The sequence below is a fragment of the Anomaloglossus baeobatrachus genome, chromosome 2 (genome assembly GCF_048569485.1).
Source record: "Anomaloglossus baeobatrachus isolate aAnoBae1 chromosome 2, aAnoBae1.hap1, whole genome shotgun sequence".
NCBI classification, from domain to species: Eukaryota; Metazoa; Chordata; class Amphibia; order Anura; family Aromobatidae; genus Anomaloglossus; species Anomaloglossus baeobatrachus.
Window position 1 is genome coordinate 535,431,648 of NC_134354.1, and position 19,808 is coordinate 535,451,455.

A 19,808-nucleotide genomic window follows, 5' to 3' on the forward strand; every position below is an offset into this window, starting at 1 on the left:
CGGAGGCTGGTAACCAGCGTAAACATCGGGTAACCAGGGAAAGGTCTTCCCTTGGTTACCCGATGTTTACGCTGGTTACAGCTTACCGCAGCTGCCAGTGCCGGCTCCTGCTCGCTTCATTTCGTCGCTCTCTCGCTGTCACACACAGCGATGTGTGTGTCACAGCGGGAGAGTGACGACCAAAAAATGAAGCTGGACATTCAGCAACGACCGGCGACCTCACAGCAGGGGCCAGGTCGTTGCTGGATGTCACACACAGCGACAGCGACGGGACGTCGCTGCAACGTCACAGAAAATGGTGACGTAGCAGCGACGTCGTTGTCGTTGTCGCTGTGTGTGACACCAGCTTTAGTATTCACTGATACCACGCGACCTTGGAAAAGACAGCTTCAGGATCACCTAAGTGGCACCAGTCCAGACAGTAACCATGTACTCGTACATTCTGTAAGTTTGTACTCTGCACCAAACTGCAGCTATTATGGAGGGGTTATCTAGTAGTAGAAATCCCCTTCTTTAGATCATACAACGGCAACACTGACTTTTTCATAATGGTTACTTTGTATTGATAAATTCAATCATCCCATTTGTACCTAGAACCGAACACCTACCACAGGGTCTCCCGAATCACTTGCGTTTCGGTCACGATGGTTTTATCATCAGGTGTATACAGAGGATCCGTGGTGTATAAATGCTGGTCCCTAGAAAACAGTTACATTAGACCCGCTCATGTTAAATACACCAGTGTAAAAAGAAAAAAAAGAGAATTTTGTTTACTTACCGTAAATTCTTTTTCTTATAGTTCCGACATGGGAGACCCAGACCATGGGTGTATAGCTTCTGCCTCCGGAGGACACACAAAGTACTACACTCAAACGTGTAGCTCCTCCCTCCGGGCTATATACACCCCCTGGATGACAATCTAACCAGTTCAGTGCAAAAGCTGAAGGAGGCCATCCACCCATAAGTAGAGAGAGTAAAACTCGGAAAAACCCGGAACTCTGTCTACAACAACAGCCGGTGAAAACACACGGAACAAAAACTGCCAACAGGCAACAGGGAGGGTGCTGGGTCTCCCATGTCGGAACTATAAGAAAAAGAATTTACGGTAAGTAAACAAAATTCTCTTTTTCTTCATCGTTCCTTATGGGAGACCCAGACCATGGGACGTTCTAAAGCAGTCCATGGGTGGGAAATAAACCAAACTGAGAAGTAGGCAAAACCTAACTTCACAAATGGGCGACAGCCGCCTGAAGGATGCGTCTGCCCAAGCTCGCATCTGCCGAAGCATGAGCATGCACTTGGTAGTGCTTCGAAAAAGTGTGCAGACTGGACCAAGTGGCAGCCTGACAAACCTGCTGAGCCGTAGCCTGGTGCCTGAAAGCCCAGGAGGCACCGACAGCTCTGGTCGAGTGCGCCTTAATCCTTGGCGGAGGGGGCACCTGAGAACACTGGTAGGCATCGGCGATAGCCGACCTAATCCAACGAGCTAGGGTCGGTTTAGAAGCAGAGAGACCCTTGCGCTGACCCGCGGTTAGCACAAAAAGTGAGGTGCACCGCCTAGAAACGGCGGTGCTTGACACATAGATTCGGAGTGCCCGCACCAAAGAATGCAACGCCTTCTCAAAGCGATGCACAGGGGCCGGACAAAGAGAGGGCAATGAAATGTCCTGGTTAAGGTGGAAAGAAGACACCACCTTAGGGAGAAAATCCGGAGTCGGACGAAGAACCACCTTGTCTTGGTGAAACACCAAAAAGGGGGATTCCGAAGAGAGCGCAGCCAAATCAGAAACTCTCCTGAGAGAGGTTATGGCTACTAGAAAAACAACTTTCTGTGAAAGTCTAAACAAGGGAACCTCCCTAAGAGGCTCAAAGGGGGGTTTCTGTAAGGCCGTGAGGACCAGATTAAGGTCCCAGGGATCCAAAGGCCGCCGGTAAGGAGGAATGATGTGAGCTGCGCCCTGCATGAAGGTGCGCACCTGAGCCAGTCGGGCGATACGCCGCTGGAATAATACCGACAGAGCCGACACCTGTCCCTTGAGGGAATTGAGGGACAGTCCTAGCTGTAGACCAGACTGTAGAAAAGACAGGATGGTCGGCAAGGAGAACGGCCAAGGAGCATGGTCGGAAGAGCGACACCAGGACAGGAAGATCCTCCAAGTCCTGTGATAAATCTTGACCGAAGAAGACTTTCGAGCCTGAGTCATAGTGGAGATGACCTCCGAGGGAATGCCTGAAGCCATCAGGATCCAGGACTCAAGAGCCACGCCGTCAATCTGAGAGCCGCAGAATTCTGGCGGAAAAACGGACCTTGAGAGAGAAGGTCTGGGCGGTCCGGGAGATGCCACGGCACCTCTACGGACAGGCGGAGCAGGTCTGGGTACCAAGCTCGCCTGGGCCAGTCCGGAGCAAGGATTATGACCCGACGGCCCTCCATTCTGATCTTGCGCAGAACCCTGGGCAAGAGAGGTAGAGGGGGAAACACGTAGGCCAGACGGAACTGGGACCAATCCTGAACCAGCGCGTCCGCTGCGAAGGCCTGATGATCGTGGGAGCGAGCCACGTAAACCGGAACCTTGTTGTTGTGCCGGGATGCCATTAGATCCACTTCCGGAGTACCCCACTTGCGGCAGATTGACCGGAACACTGCCGGGTGCAGGGCCCACTCGCCGCTGTCCACGGTTTGACGGCTGAGATAATCGGCCTCCCAGTTTTCTACGCCTGGGATGTGGACTGCTGATATGGTGGACTTGGAGTCCTCCGTCCACTGGAGGATTCGTTGAACCTCCAACATCGCCAGGCGGCTGCGAGTTCCGCCCTGGTGATTGATGTAGGCAACCGCTGTCGCGTTGTCCGACTGGACTCGAATGTGCCTGCCCGCCAACAGGTGGTGAAAGGCTAGGAGAGCTTGAAACACAGCTCTGATTTCCAGCACATTGATCGAGAGGGCTGATTCGGACGGAGTCCAAGTGCCCTGTGCTCGGTGATGGAGAAATACTGCTCCCCAACCGGAGAGGCTGGCATCCGTGGTGAGGATCACCCAGGACGGAGTCAGGAAGGAGCGTCCCTGTGACCGAGAGAGGGGCCGAAGCCACCACTGAAGAGAGCTCCTGGTCTGTGGCGACAGAGCCACTAGTCTGTGCAAGGAAGAGGTCCGCTTGTCCCAACAGCGGAGAATGTCCAGCTGCAGGGGACGCAGATGGAACTGGGCAAAGGGAACTGCTTCCATTAACGCCACCATCTGACCCAGCACCTGCATGAGGTGCCTGATGGAATGACGGCGGTGCCTCAGCAGAGAGCGCACCGCCAGCTGAAGGGACTGCTGTTTGACTAAGGGCAACTTCACAAGTGCCGGCAGAGTCTCGAATTGCATCCCTAGGTACATAAGTCCCTGGGTCGGGGTCAGAGTGGACTTGGGCAGGTTGACAAGCCACCCAAACTGAACGAGCATGGCAAGGGTGAGCGAGACACTCCGCTGGCAGTCTGCACTGGATGAGGCCTTGACTAGAAGGTCGTCCAGGTAGGGGATTACTGCCAACCCCTGGAGATGCAGGACCGCAACCACTGCTGCCATAACCTTGGTGAAAACACGAGGGGCCGTGGCTAACCCGAAGGGGAGAGCCACGAATTGGAAATGTTCCTCTCCGATTGCAAAGCGGAGCCAACGCTGGTGTGAGACCGCGATAGGCACGTGCAGATAGGCATCTCTGATGTCGATGGATGCTAGAAAATCTCCTTGGGTCATTGATGCAATGACCGATCTCCGAGATTCCATGCGAAAACGCCGCACCTGAACATGCTTGTTGAGAAGCTTGAGATCCAGGATGGGTCGGAAGGAACCGCCCTTCTTGGGGACTAGAAAGAGGTTTGAGTAGAAACCTCTGAACTGTTCTCGGGCGGGAACCGGAACAATTACACCGTTGGCCTGCAGGGATGCCACGGCCTGAGAGAAGGCGGCGGCTTTGGAGCAGGGGGGGGGTGGACAGAAAAAATCTGTTTGGCGGGCTGAAAGAAAATTCTATCCTGTAGCCGTGGGAGATGATATCCCGCACCCACTGATCGGAGACGTGTTGAAACCACACGTCGCCAAAGTGGGAGAGCCTGCCACCGACCAAGGACGTTGCTGGCGCAGCCAGATAGTCAAGAGGGGGCTGCCTTAGTGGCAGTGGCTCCTCCGGACTTCTGAGGACGCGGCTTCGCGCGCCAGATGGGTTTACGATCCTTGGCTGCGGTCGTGGACGAGGCTGAGGGCTTAGAGGATGACCAGTTAGAGGAACGAAAGGAACGAAACCTCGATTGGTTCCTGTTCTGGACAGGTCTCTTGGCTTTAGTTTGTGGCAAGGAAGTACTCTTCCCGCCAGTAGCTTCCTTAATTATTTCATCCAGTTGTTCACCAAACAGCCGGGACCCAGCAAAAGGGAGACCCGCAAGGAACTTCTTAGAAGAAGCGTCTGCTTTCCACTCTCGAAGCCACAAGATCCTGCGGATCGCAAGAGAGTTAGCGGAGGCCACCGCCGTGCGCTGAGAAGCCTTCAGAATGGCAGACATGGCGTAGGATGAAAAAGCCGAAGCTTGAGAAGTTAAGGCATCCATCTCAGGCATAGAGTCCCTGGTGAGGGAATGTATCTCCGCCAGAGAGGCAGAGATTGCCTTAAGAGCCCACACTGCCGCAAAAGACGGGGAGAACGAGGCCCCTGCCGCCTCATATACAGACTTGGCCAGAAGGTCAACCTGGCGGTCAGTGGGATCCTTAAGAGAGGTGCCATCGGCCACCGCTACGACTGTGCGGGCTGAGATTCTAGACACCGGAGGGTCTACCTTTGGGGACTGAGCCCACTCCTTCACCACATCTGGTGGAAAGGGAAAACGGTCATCAGAACTACGCTTCAGAAAACGTTTGTCAGGACAGGCCCTGGGCTTAGTGACAGTGGCCTGAAAACTGGAGTGGTTAAAAAACGTACTCCTAGCTCTCTTAGGTGAGGCAAACTGATGTATCTCTACCAGAGAGGCTTGTTCCTCTGACACTGGTGGATTGAGGTTCAGTACGGAGTTAATGGACGCAATCAAGTCACTAACATCCGCATCACCCTCAGACAAGGCAATGGGGTACATAGAGGAAGCGTCTGAGCCCACAGTAAAAGTATCCTCCTCGCCCTGCACTTCGGCTCGTGAATCAGAGCCGTGGGACGAGGAAGGAGAAGGGTCCCTGCATCTCCGTTTAGGAGGACGGGGTCCTAGAACATGCTCTGAGAGCTCTGCAGATCTCGGAGCAGCAGGGGGGCCCTGAGAAGGGGGCTGATGCATGGTCAGCAGTGTCCGGGACAGCTGTCCCATGGAGTCGGCAAAAGACTGGAAATAGCTCTGGAAAAAGATGCTACCCAAGCCGGGGGATCAGCCACCGGGGCTGGAGCGGCCGGAGGAACCCCTGAGGAGGCTCCAGGCTGAGGGACCACCATGTTAGAGCAGGCATCACAATGTGGGTATGTGCTTGGCTCTAGCAGAATGAGCTTACATGCAGTGCATATAGCGTACAGCTTTGCAGCCTTGCTCCTAGTGACAGACATGCTGCTGAGGTGGAGGCTCTGCAGCAAGAATACACTCCTGTAGAATGCCCTGAGAGTGTATAATAAAAAGCCCACAACCAGAGGTTGTGGCTTACCAGACCGCTCTCTGTGTGCCCTTCGGATTCCACAGCTCGGACCCCCAGTGAAGCGTCAGCCTTCCTAAAAAGCAGCAGCTGCAGCATCCAGCGCCGATCAGTGCGAGAACGCTGAGAAAATGGCGCTGGAAGGAGGAGGGGGGCGGGGATTAGCCCAAGAGCGGGAAACCGGAGGGCCAAGGAGAGATAAAGGGGAGGGAACAGCTCCTCAGAGAGGAGTGTCCTCCCCTCTGCTGGCCGGCCGGTGGGCGGCGCCACACTATTCCCCTGCATGAATGACATGCAGGGGAAGCTGAAAACGAAACTAGGCCCAAACTGAAGCCGGGGCCTAGATTTTAACATGCGGCCGACGAGCAGGCACCCTCGGCGCGGTTCTGAGGAAAAACCCCCAGAACCGGACGGAAGTTACAGTAACGACAAAAGACATACTCTCCCCTCAATAAAAGTACCCGGGACCCCTGAAAAACGTCTCAATACTTAGCTTTGAGACGCAGGGCCATGTCCCTGAGGGAAGGTTAAACGCTCCGTCCAGCAGGAACCTGACAGGGCTGCGGATGGAGACCGGTCTCCTGCAAAGCAGAGAGGACCGTGATGGCTCCCACTTCAAACCAGAGCCTGAAAAGGATGTTGAAGGAGCGCGGCATGTGAAGGCTCCAGCCTTGTAAAGTCAACCTTAACAGCACCGCCGACACAGTGGGGTGAGAAGGGACATGCTGGGAGTCCAGACTGGACCCGCTTTTCTTCCATATCTTTAAAAATAAAATCTTAAAAAAAAAAAGAAAAATGAGAGAATGCATGTGTGTGTGCCTCCTGAAACACAAAGCATTGAACTGGTTAGATTGTCATCCAGGGGGTGTATATAGCCCGGAGGGAGGAGCTACACTTTTGAGTGTAGTACTTTGTGTGTCCTCCGGAGGCAGAAGCTATACACCCATGGTCTGGGTCTCCCATAAGGAACGATGAAGAAATGAGAAAGCGTATTCTCTACTACTCTATATAAGCCTTCTTCGTTTTGGCTGAGATGAAAAGCAGGGAAATCTATACTGATGTATTCCGATTCTTTCTATCCAGTCATGTCCCTTATATACTCTGCAGACTAGTCCTTTCAATGCTTCCCTGTATCAAAGGCTTCTTCCAATGTCTTGATATTCATTCTTGTATCATTCCTGACAGTATCCAGCCTTTGGTCTCCTGTTTCCTTTTACGACTGACTCTTCTGAGTAGCATTTTCTTTCTAATGAATTTGTCCTCATTACATGTCTAAAATAGGTCAACGTTTGGCTGGTGATCTCGCCTTACAGGGACAGTTGTGTGTTTATATAATCATCCTAGTATATGATGCTTTCTGATTATGGGATTAATAAAAGTCTTCTATAAGCCATCAATTTTTCTTCCATCTGATTTCATAAGTGTCCACATTTCACATCCATACATCTCGATTGGGAACATAATTCCAGGGATCATTTTTGTTTGACAGTGACAGACGTCCTTGCACTACTGTCCTGTAAACCCTTTATTACACAACTTCTTTATGATAAAGGACAAATGATACAAAAATTAAAAAGTGAATGGAAAACATAACTTACCAGATAACAGCTAGATTAGAATGCAAGTGTGAACTGTGTGAAAATCGGCAAGCCCGAGGCGTCCAGTACTGAGGGACCACATGCTGCTCCAGCCAAGTGCGTGCGTCAGGCTCCCCAACTGTAGGGAATAGGTCAGTCAGTAGAAAAAATTACCACTATTACTAAGGTAACACATCAACCTCCTACTAAAGGGGATTCTCATCACTTACATGTATGGCCTTTCCACAGGATTTGCCGTAGCTCTATAATAAATTCCAGACAAATGTAACATTACCCCATGGGGGAGGGACAAGGGTGCAAAAAGACTGCAACTTTTTAAAAAGTTGCAATAGATAAATCTACCAAAAACAGATAGAAAAGACTAATCCTACCCACATGGACAAAAACAGGGAAACATGTAAAAGGCTCAAATAAGAAGAAGAGTAAGGCGCAAACTCAATAATGAATAGGGCCCGCAGTATACGGAAGGAAATCTGCATAGCTCCTTAACCCCTTGATGTACTGGGTACGTCATGGTGACATGGTGCTAAACGACCCATGACGTACCCAGTACGTCATGGCGAAATCGCGGCCCCGGAGCCCCGGTGAGTGTAATCTGTTTACAAAAACCTTAGATTCAGGGAGGAGGGGACCTCTGCCTAACCTCAGGAGGGGTGGTGCCTCCTCCCCGGACCTATGGAGGCTGTGATTGGCTGACGAACACTGCTCAGCCAATCACAGCCACTGTAATATTTCAGCCATTGAAAATGGCTGAAACATTGAAATCCAGCCCTGATCAGTGCAGCTGTAGCACTAGCCATTGGCTGAAGCTGGGTGATCGGTGCTTCACGCGCCCCCAGCTCTGATTGGAGAGATCGGCCTTGTGACCGATCTCTCCAATCACCGTGGATCTGGGGCCGGAGACCGCTCCCCTCCGCTTTACTCTGTCCGTGGAAGCCGAGGGGAGTGATCCCTGCAAGTGCCCTGGCCCTGATCCACTGCCACGATCCTCCGATGCGCTGCCACCGCCGCCGATCTCCTCTATCTGCTGCAGCCGCGTCCATCTGCCACCGCTCTCTCCCATCAGCCGCTACACCCCTCTGTGATCTCTTGCCCGCTCTCTCCCACTCTCATCTGCTGCCCCCTCCACCATCCACCATCTCCCACCCTGTGCGATCTGCCACCGCCCTCCATCATCTCACCTTCCCGATCTGCTGCCCGCTGTCTGCCATCTCACCTCCGCGATCTTCCGCCCCCTGGCCGCCATCTCACCTCCGCGACCTGCAGCCCGCTGGCCGCCATCTCAATACGCGATCTGCAGCCCGCTGCCCGCCATCTCACCTCCGCGATCTCCTGCCCGCTGCGTCACGTCCGCGATCTCCTGCCCGCTATGTCACCTCCGCGATATGCCGCCTGCTTCCGCCATCTCACCTCCGCGATCTGCTGCCCGCTGCGTCACCTCCGCAATCTCCTGCCCGCTGTCCGCCATCTCACCTCCGCGATCTCCTGCCCGCTGTCGCCATCTCACCCTCCCCGATCTGCTGCCCCCTCCCCCATCTCACCCTCCCCGATCTGCTGCCCCCTCCCCCATCTCACCCTCCCCGATCCGCTGCCCGCTCCCCCTCATCAGCTGCTGCCACCCTCCCTGATCTGCTGCCCCCTCTCTCACCCTCGCTGATCTGCTGCCTGCTCTCTCCCATCCTCTTCATCTGAAGCTCCCTCCCCCATCTCTCACCCTCCCCGATCTGCTGCCCGCCCTCTCCCATCCTCCGACGCGCCCTCTCCCATCCTCCGACGCGCCCTCTCCCATCCTCCGACGCGCCCTCTCCCATCCTCCGACGCGCCCTCTCCCATCCTCCGACGCGCCCTCTCCCATCCTCCGACGCGCCCTCTCCCATCCTCCGACGCGCCCTCTCCCATCCTCCGACGCGCCCTCTCCCATCCTCCGACGCGCCCTCTCCCATCCTCCGCCCTTTTTTTTTTTCATCCCACCTAGTCTCCCCCTTTTTGCAGCACATCCGTGCGTGCGTCCTGATTTTTTTTCTGTAAACTAAGAAAGAAATAGAAATACTTAGTTTAGGGCCAGTAAAATTATACTGTAGTAATTGTCAACTACAGTATTTTTTACTGAATATTGTAAGGGTCACCCCAGTGCCACACATGAGAGCGATGCACGAGTCTCACATCGCATCATCCGGCACAGCCGCTCTCTTCCAGACAGGAGTGTGCGGTGTGCGATGATGCGATGCGAGATTCGTGCATCGCTCTCACGCGTGGCACTTGCCTTAGTGTCAGTTGCAGGCGCTCATTAATTTTATTATTATTTTTTTTTTACTGACGTCCGGATTTTTTATTTCGCCAAACTAATTTTTTTGTATGGGGGGGGGGGGGGTCTAGTTTCCAAAATGGGGTCAATTGTTGGGGAGCTCCATTGTTTAGGCACCTCGGGGGGGGCTGGGGGGGGGGGGGGGTCTCCAAACGCAACATGGCGTCCGCTAATAATTCCAACCAATTTTGCTGTGAAATGGCGCTCCTTCTCTTCTGAGCCCCGCTGTGCGCCCAAACAATTGATTTCCACCACATATGAGGTATTTGTGTACTAAGAAGAAATTGCACAATACGTTTTATGGTGCAATTTTTCCTGATACCCTTGTGAAAAAAATAGCTACCTGTTTGAAAAAACAATTTCGTGGTAAAAAAAAAAAAAAAATAAGATTATTTTCACGGCTGAAAATTACAAACTTTTGTGAAGCCTCCAGGGGTTCAAAGTGCTCACTAAACAGCTAGATAAATTCCATGAGGGGTCTAGTTTCCAAAATGGGGTCACTTGTGGGGAGCTCCATTGTTTAGGTACCTCAGGGGGTCTTCAAACCCGAAATGGCGTCCGCTTATGAGTGCAGCTAATTTTGCACTCAAAAATTCAAATGGCGCTCCTTGCCTTCAGAGTCCTGCCGTGTGCCCAAACATTTGATTTCCACCACATATGAGGTATCTGCGTACTCAGGAAAACATGCACGATACATTTTATGGTGCATTTTTCCTGATACCCTTGTGAAAATGCTAAATTTTATGGCTAAAGTAACATTTTTGTGTAAAAAAGTAAAATTTTGATTTTTTCCTTCTACATTGCTTGGTTGCTGTGAAGCTCCTAAAGGGTTAATAAACTTCTTGGATGTGGTTTTGAGCAGAGTGAGGGGTGCAGATTTTAGAATGGGGTCACTTTTGGGTATTTTCTGTCGCCTAGGTTTCTCAAATCACTTCAAATGAGATGTGGTACCTAAAAATTTTGATTGACAGCTCTTGGTGCAGCACATCTGTGCAAAGTGAACTGTCAATCAAAGTGCTGTGGCGTGACAGAACGCTGGAGGCTTTCACATATTAACCCAGAGATAATAGATATATCTATACATATGTATGTACCAATTTTATGATTTTTCTGGGCTCGAGAAGACTTATTTTAAATATTATGTGGCCATATAAGGTATAATACAATATATGACACTTAACCCCTTCAGCCCCCCAGCCTGTTTTCACCTTTCTGACAGCCAAATTTAAATGCTGACCAGTGTCACTTTATGATGAGGTTATAACTCTGAAACACGTCAATGGATCCCGGTGATTCTGACATTATATAGTACTATATAATACTTATATAGTACTTCACGTTCATGGTAAATTTAGGACAATATTTTGAGGTTTTTTTGTGACAATATCAAAAATTTGATGAAAATGTTGCAATCTTTGAATTTTTATGCTCTTAAACCAGCCAGGTTATACCACACAAGATAGTTAATAAGTAGCATTTTCCACATGTCTACTTTATATGGGCGGCACGGTGGCTCAGTGGTTAGCACTGCAGTCTTGCAGCACTGAGGTCCTGGGTTCGAATCCCACCAAGGACACCATCTGCAAGGAGTTTGTATGTTCTCCCTGTGTTTGCATGGGTTTCCTCCAGGTACTCCGGTTTCCTCCCACACTCCAAAAACATACAGACAGGGAATTTAGATTGTGAGCCGCGGAATATGTTAGCGCTATATAAAAATAAAGATTTATTTATTTATTTATATCGGCACCATTTTTGAATTTTTTTCTTAAAAAAAAGTTACAGGGGTTCAATGTTTATCAGCTATTTCTTATTTTCAAACAAAATTTACAAAACCAGTTTTTTTGGGGGGACCACATCACGTTTGAAGTCACATTGACAGAAAATACCAAAAGCTACATCATTCTAAAAATTGAACTCCTCAAACCACACTGAAGTTTATTAACCCTTCAGGGTGCTTCGTAGGAACTAAACAAATGTGGAAAGGAAAAATGATAAACTTTTTACCTACAAAAATGTTACTTTACCCCAAATTTAGCATTTTCACAAGGGTAACAGGAGAAAATATACCACACAATATGTTGTGCAATTTCTCCTGAGTACACAGGTACCCCATATGTGGTGGAAATCTACTGTTTGGGTGCACGGCAGGGCTCGGAAGGGAAGAAGCGCTATTTGACTTTTAGGGACGCAAAATAGTCTGGAATCAATAGCGGATGCCATGCCGCGTTTGCAGAGCCCTGATGTTCCTAAAAACTGAAAAAAAAAAAACACAAGTCACTCCATTTTGGAAACTAGACCCCTCAAGAAACTTATCAGAATTTTATACCGTTGAGCTGTGAAAATAGATTGCAGACATCATGTCACATTTGAAGAACCTCTAACATGGAAAAACAGCGGAAACCTGCCACAATTGAACCCATTATGCATACTACACCCCCCTCAAGGAATTAATCTTGGGCCAGGTGATTCACAGAGTTGTATAACATTGGGCTCTGAAAATAAAAATTATTTTCTTCTACTTAAATGTTGCTTTGGCCCCAAAATTTTAATTTTCAATAAGGGTAATAGAAGAAAATGGACTATACAATTTGTTACATAATTTCTATCAAGTTTGCCAGTACCCCATACGTTTTGAAAAACTACAGTAGAGATACTATGGACTCCACTTAGCCTCCATTCAGCGGTGTCCTTCTCAAAAGGTGCACAAAATGAATGTTGACTGCACATTTGTGTACATCTAAAAAGTTGCATAAAAAGATAGACATCACCAGACCACAGGCCAGACAGAACTTCAAAGTGACCATTTCAGACAAAATTTCCAACAGAAAAAAAAAAAAATTTCCCTGTATCACATTTTTCAGAGATTTACACGGAAACCCCGATGTAAGAGCTCAGCGTGCACTCCCTCTCCCAGCACCTAAATGCTGCCATTGCTATTGATGGCAGCATTTAGGGGGTTAAACAGCTAGGGGTGGTGTGGGGGGACCAGGATGAAAGAGCCAGGACTCAGCTGTCCGGTAAGCCAAAGACCCTTTGTTGAACACATGGGCACAGCTCCTGTACCCTCGCAATAGCCAAGACGTGCCCAGTACGTCATCTGTTGGGGCCCCTATCCAACCATGGCAAACTAAGTATGTCCTATGCTGGGAAGGGGTTAACCTGCAGACAGATTTAAAGGGATTATACACTACTTGGACAATCCCTTCCCATTCCACGCTTGCCTCTGTTGAAATAGAAAAACCCACTTCCTCTTGATTTCTTATTTGTCTGAAGGTGGGGACAGTGAGGCTGGTGTGGATTGGGCACAGGGCTTGCGTGACATTGCAACCACATGTGAACCCTGGAAAAAAGGAGTGTCAACAAGGGAGGAGAGTAGAAGCGTTTTTTTTTATTTTAACAGAGAGTAGTGGATAACCCCTTTAATATATTTTAGAGACCACAATATAATGAAAGTAAGGGGTACTTCTCACATAGCGAGATCGCTGCTGAGTCACAGGTTTTGTGACGCAGCAGTGACCTCATCAGCGATCTCGCGGTGTGTGACACTAAGCAGCGACCTGGCCCGTGCTGTGAAAATCGCTGATCGTTACACACCGTGCTGGTTCATTTTTTGCTCGTTGCTCTCCCGCTGTGAAGCACACATCGCTGTGTTTGACAGGGAGAGAGCAACGATCTGAATGTGCAGGGAGCAGGAGCCGGCGTCTGGAAGCTGCGGACGCTGGTAACCAAGGTACACATCGGGTAACTAAGCGAAGCGCTTTGCTTGGTTAGCCGATATTTACCTTGGTTACTAGCGTACGCCGCTCTCAGGCTGCCAGTGCTGGTTCCCTGCACACGTAGCCAGAGTACATATTGGTGTAACTAAGCGAAGCGCTTTGCTTAGTAACCCGTGCAGGGAGCCAGCGCTAAGCGGTGTGCGCTGGTAACAAGGGTAAATATCGGGTAACCAAGCAAAGCATTTTGCTTAGTTGCCCGATATATACCTTGGTTACCAAGCGCAGCATCGTTTCCACGAGTCGCTGGTGGCTGGTCACTGGTCGTTGGGGAGATCTGCATGATTGACAGCTCACCAGGGACCATGTAGCGACGCACCAGCAATCCTGACCAGGTCATGTCGTGGTCGGAATCGCTGGTACGTCGTTTAGTGAGACTGTACCCTTACACAGTAAATCCCTACATATATTTATTTAGGGTTTTAAACTTTAATAGCATCAGTCTTAGGTAATCTGATTATACACAGTGGCACACAGACGATCACAGACACAGTTACCTTTCCATGATACTACAGGAGCTGTGTTCTTCTTATCAGCATCATCTAGTGGGGTCTTATCAACCTGAATTCCTGAGTCCTCCCTACTAAGGGTCTCTTGATCCTCTTCCTCCTCACTAATATCAGACCATTCCTGAAATCATTAAAAAGGAGTCAGTAAACACTTCTACTTAACACACCATTTATAAATGGAATACTATTAAGACCACGGGCAGACAGCAGTTTATAATCTGAAATTAAAGGGGTTTTCATGCTTTTGAAACTCCATCTCCAAAAACAAAAAAAAGACAGCAATACTCAACTTCCCAGGTCTAGAGCCAAGTCTATGCCACAGCTCCCACTATCATCAAATTGACAGCACTGCAGCCAGTGATTGAGCACAGCGGCTTTGCCCACGTTCACAGCACGAGCCTCAGCGCTCAGTTACTTCCTGAAGCTGTGTGTTGTGACGTCAGCACTGTAGACAATAACGGACATGGGGAGCAGTGAAAGACTCAAAACCAGACTGGGAGGGCGAGAAAAGGTTCTATGTGCTCACAAGAAGTGATAACTTTCACTACAAAAGGTAGTCCATCAGCAAAAATAAAAAGTGTGCAAACTAAGCCAAGCTACTTATAGGGGGACATAGCCCTAATAAAAGCTAAGCCTTGATTCATTAAGTAGTTTTTGAAAGTTTTCTAACATAAAACCACTTGAAAATTTACAAGTTTTTGTGCAGCACATAGTTGCTCAAAAAATGTCCACAACTTTGGTGTAATTTTTACACCATTCCTATCACAGCTTTGACAAATTTTTGAAAACTAGAAAAAAATCTTAGCTAGACAGGGATTGATAAAGCACGGCTGACAAATTCATCATCATTTATGCCAAAGAGAGGCACAAATTAAGACAGAAACGTAATCCAGTTTCTTGCATATGTTTCCTCTGACGACATATGAATCGTACCACCAATGAAACACACGCCTTAAAGAGAGGTTTTCCCATGAACAAAGTTGATTTTAAATCAATAAATCTTGGAACAATAATAGGTTCCACAATTGGATGTTTTTTTTAAAAAAAAAAAAAAGTTCTGAGATCTTATATATGTGTCCCTGGTATGTACTGTGCAATGGCTGTGTCTGACCGTACAGGGATATGGTCTGATCATACCACATCTCCTGGGCAGGGGAGAATGCAAACGAACGTTTACTAACAATACAGCATTATATCATAGCTGATTCTTTTTGTGATGTAAAACATTTCCCTGCCAGATTATAAAAAAATGTTTTAAATAAAATATATATATATTTTATATATATTTGCGATGCCATGCTGTGCTATATGTATACTTTAGTACTTCCTCCCTTGCCCAGGAGATGTGGTATGACCAGACCATGTATCTGTACGGTAAGACACGGCCCCATTACACAGTACATAGCAGGGACACATATATAAAATCTCAGCACAGGAAAAATCCGTAGTACTTACAGGTAATGGGTTTTTCCAAAGCCCATGACAGCACTACCGTGAGAGAGGTTCCGCCCATCCTCAACAGGAAACCCACTTGAAACAAAGGGGCAGTACCTCTCCCCAGTTCCAGTTGGTTATCGAGCATGAGAGGACCTCCAGACATGATTAGTACACACCACCACCAAATACATTTCAAGTGTAGGAAGGGAATACCCAAAGGGTGAAAATACACAAATAAGAACTGGAGGGTATAAAGTCGTGCTGCCATGGGCTCAGGAAAAACCCATTACCGGTACGTAATACGGATTTTTACCCTTCCCCGTGACAGCACCACCATGAGTGATTCTAGAGATAGAAGAATTAGGGGGGGGGAGGGCTACTGCCTCAAGCTCACTCCTTCCAAAAGACAATTCAGAATTGGAAGAGAGATCAAGGCTGTAGTGTTTAAAAAAAGGTAGAAGAATCTGGCAGGTTATTTGGGATGAGAAATGGTGACAAACTTTGTCTTTCCCTCCCCCCCCCCCCTTTTTTTTCCCCATCCCCTCTTTACCCTACTTTTTTTTTTTTCCAATTAGTTTTTTATTGAAAACACGGCAGATACAAAATCATACATGGTGATTTAACCCCTTCACGACCGCGGGCAGTAAAATTACGTCCTATTTTAACGTGACTTAACGACCAGGGACGTAATTTTACTGCCTAAACTTCATTTGATTGCCGTGGCCATAGCAACGGCTTTCAAATGATGTCCCCTGCTGTTTCTTACAGCAGGGGACCTTTGCTTGACCCCAGGGGGGGCGGCATCGCCACCCCCTATCGACGATCGATGTGATTGGCTGTTCAAATCTGAACCGCCAACCACATCGATCGCACTAATTTCGGCAAAAATAATGCCCGAATTAGTGCGATCCTGTGAGATCCAGCTATGAGATGCCGCAGCTGCAGCAGCATATCATAGGTGGACCTCAAACATGTCGCTCCCAGCCCCTGCAGCACTGATTGGAGCGATCGTGCTATGACGCGCAATCGCTCCAATCAGTGTGCAGTGGGGCGGTCTGATCTGCCGGTGGCCGCCCTCCCCAGGCCTGTGCTGGCCTGTGAGCCCTCCCCCAACATGTCTGCAGCGTGGAGTGGCTGGTACTTTTGGTACCACGCCACCGCTGCTGCTGCCGCCGCCGCCTGTGATGTCTCCGCCGCTCCTGCTCCAATGGTAAGTATTCCGCTCCCTGCGCGCTCCCGTGAAGGCCCCTGCGCGCTCCCGTGAAGGCCCCTGCCCGTGCCCCCCCCGATCTGCCCCCCTACGCCTCGATCTTCCCCCCGGCATCCCGATCTGCTACCACCGCTGCTGCTGAGGTCACCGCTGCTGCTGCAAAGTGAGTACTGTGCTCACTTTGCAGCCCGTGCGCGCTCCTGTGGTGCCCCTGCGCGCTGCCGTGATAGCCCCTGCCGTGCCCCCCCCCCCCGACATCCCGATCCGCTCCCCCCGCGATCTGACTGCCTCCCCCATTATTTCTATTCTGCTTCTGCAGCTCCCTCTCCGGTCTCCCCCTCTGCTCTCCCCCTCCCCCTCTGCTCTCCCCCCCCTCTGCTCTCAACCCCCCCCTCTCCCCCTCTGCTCTCCCCCGACGTCCTCTTACCTGTCTTCACCGGCCTGATCACATCTGCGTCCATCGCTGGGTCCTTCCTGGGCATTCTGCTGATCTGCCTGCTGCTCCTGTAAAGCTGTCCATCTCTCTGCCATCTGTTCCTCTGCAGCTCTTCTGGTCAGTGATCCTCCTGCTAGTCCTCTGGGTACTGTGAGTATAACTTTTTTTTTTTTCCGTATCCCCTGTCCATTTTTACACCTCATCCGTCCGTGCGTCCCGCCAAGCGCTGATCAGGGATGCAGATAACGGATCGGCATCCATGGTCAATTTTTGGCGTGACTTTTTTTTCCGTATCCCCGACGCTTTTTGTATCGCATCCGTCCGTGCGTCCCGCCAAGCGCTGATCAGGGATGCACATAACGGATCGGCATCCCTGCTCAATTTTTGGCGTGACTTTTTTTTTTACGTATCCCCGACGCTTTTTTTATCGCATCCGACCGTGCGTCCTGCAGCGGCCGATCAGTGCACTGCGTCTGTGCGTTTGAAAAGTCAAATGGCGCTCCTTCTCTTCTGAGCCCCGCCATGTGCTCAAACAATTACTTTCCACCACATATGAGGTATCTGCGTACTCAGGAGAAAATGCACAATACATTTTATGGTGCATTTTTTCCTGATAGCCTTGTGAAAAAAAAAGCTACCTAGTTGAAGCAACCGTTTTGTGGTAAAAAAAATTTTTTTTCTTTTCACGGCTCAACGCTATAAACTTCTGTGAAGCCCCCAGGTGTTCAAAGTGCTCACTAAACATCTAGAAAAATTATTTGAGGGCTCTAGTTTCCAAAATGGGGTCACTTGTGGGGGAGCTCCACTGTTTAGGCACCATAGGGGGTCTCCAAACGTGACATGGCGTCCGCTAATGATTCCAACCAATTTTGCTGTCAAATGGCGCTCCTTCTCTTCTGAGCCCCGCCATGCGCCCAAACAATTACTTTCCACCACATATGAGGTATCTGCGTACTCAGGAGAAAATGCACAATACATTTTATGGTGCATTTTTTCCTGATAGCCTTGTGAAAAAAAAAGCTACCTAGTTGAAGCAACCGTTTTGTGGTAAAAAAAATTTTTTTTCTTTTCACGGCTCAACGCTATAAACTTCTGTGAAGCCCCCAGGTGTTCAAAGTGCTCACCAAACATCTAGAACAATTATTTGAGGGCTCTAGTTTCCAAAATGGGGTCACTTGTGGGGGAGCTCCATTGTTTAGGCACCTCAGGGGGTCTTCAAACCCGACATGGCGTCCGCTAACAGGTGCAGCTAATTTTGCACTCAAAAATTCAAATGGCGCTCCTTGCCTTCCGAGCACTGCTGTGTGTCCAAACATTTGATTTCCACCACATATGAGGTATCTGCGTACTCAGGAGAACATGCACAATAAATTGTATTGTGTACTTTCTCTTTTCTCCCTTGTAAAAATGAAAATTTTATGGCTAAAGTAACATTTTTGTGTTAAAAAGTAAAATTTTCATTTTTTCCTTCCACATTGCTTTGGTTCCTGTGAAGCACCTAAAGGGTTAATAAACTTATTGGATGTGGTTTTGAGCAGTGTGAGGGGTGTAGTTTTTAGAATGGGGTCACTTTTGGGTATTTTCTGTCACCTAGGCCTCTCAAAGTCACCTCAAATGTAATGTGGTCCCTAAAAAAAATTATTTTGTAAATTTTGTTGGAAAAATGAGAATTTGCTGATGACCTTTGACCCCTTCTAACTTCCTAACGGAAAAAAAATTTGTTTCGAAAATTGCGCTGATGTAAAGTAGACAAGTGGGAAATGTTATTTAGTAACTATTTTGTGTGACATATCTCTCAGATTTATGGGCATAAATTTTCAAAGTTTGAAATTTGCGAAATTTTCAAAATTTTCGCCAAATTTCCTAAATTTTCACAAATAAACGCAAAACATATCGGCCTAAATTTACCACTGACATGAAGTACAATATGTCACGAAAAAACAATCTCAGAATCGCCAGGATCCGTTGAAGCGTTCCAGAGTTATAACCTGTCAAAGTGACACTGGTCAGAATTGCAAAAAATGGCCCGGTCATTAGGGTGTTTTAGTGGCCGGGGGTGAAGGGGTTAAGAGAACAATTGTCAACTGCCCGCACATGAGGGCTCCATACATTAATATACTCCGAGACAATCCAGTTACAATTCCTCTGCCTTACACTTTAACCACACAACAACATGGGGAGGGAGGAGAGGGGAGGAAAGATGGGGACTTCATTCAAGTAAGGGGGAACAAGAACAAAGGGGGAGGGGAAGAAGGTAGGGTTGGGGGGGGAAGTGGGGGGGTTAAGTAGGGGTACAGGGTTAGATGCCTGCCTGCATTACCAACCCCAGTCCACCAGCCGGGGCCATCAACTCCTCCTAGATTTCTCTCATAAACTGCTGCCTCAGTCAGGGTCTCAATGCTTTAGCCCCCTGGCTAGCCGAGCCAGGGCTATAATTCCATCGGCTCTATCTCAACTTGGTGCTCTTTGCCCGGGGAGTAGTTGTGTAATAGGTGTTGCATGGCTGGATGACAGCCAGGGTTCCCATATTGCAAGAATTCTAGTTTTTTGTTTTAGGGAGTGGGCAAGGCAGTATTGATATTGGCATTGTTGGTCGATCCTACTATATAACTCGGCTCCAGATGGAGCTTCAGTGGCCTTCCACGATGGCTCAGACACTGTCTGGCAGCTATTAGAATTTGCACAATCAGTCCCCTAAAATTCTGCGGGTACGAGTCTATGCCCAAATTCAGAACTGCCAGCCCTGGGTTGGGGTTGGTGTGCACACCTGTTATTTCACTAATGAGTCTGAAAACTGCTATCCAAAAAAGGTTGGACCCTCGGACAGTGCCACCAACAGTGTCCCAGTGATCCCCTCTGGAGGCAGCCCTTCCAACAGAGCGGTGAGTAGTTGGGA

The 19,808-nt window shown here is 49.0% G+C and overlaps 1 protein-coding gene across 2 annotated transcripts in view; it reads right to left on the reverse strand.

Annotated features, from left to right (window-relative positions):
• The window catches only part of TUBGCP5 (tubulin gamma complex component 5), a 129,289-nt gene that overhangs the window by 86,618 nt on the left and 22,863 nt on the right, over window positions 1-19,808 (reverse strand). For both annotated transcript variants that reach the window (XM_075336626.1, XM_075336625.1), the window contains exons 6-8: window positions 13,818-13,950; window positions 7,243-7,360; window positions 609-698 (exon numbers count right to left, since the gene is read on the reverse strand). In XM_075336626.1, the coding sequence (XP_075192741.1) occupies window positions 609-698; window positions 7,243-7,360; window positions 13,818-13,950 (341 nt within the window). The remainder of the gene's footprint in view (window positions 1-608; window positions 699-7,242; window positions 7,361-13,817; window positions 13,951-19,808) is intronic.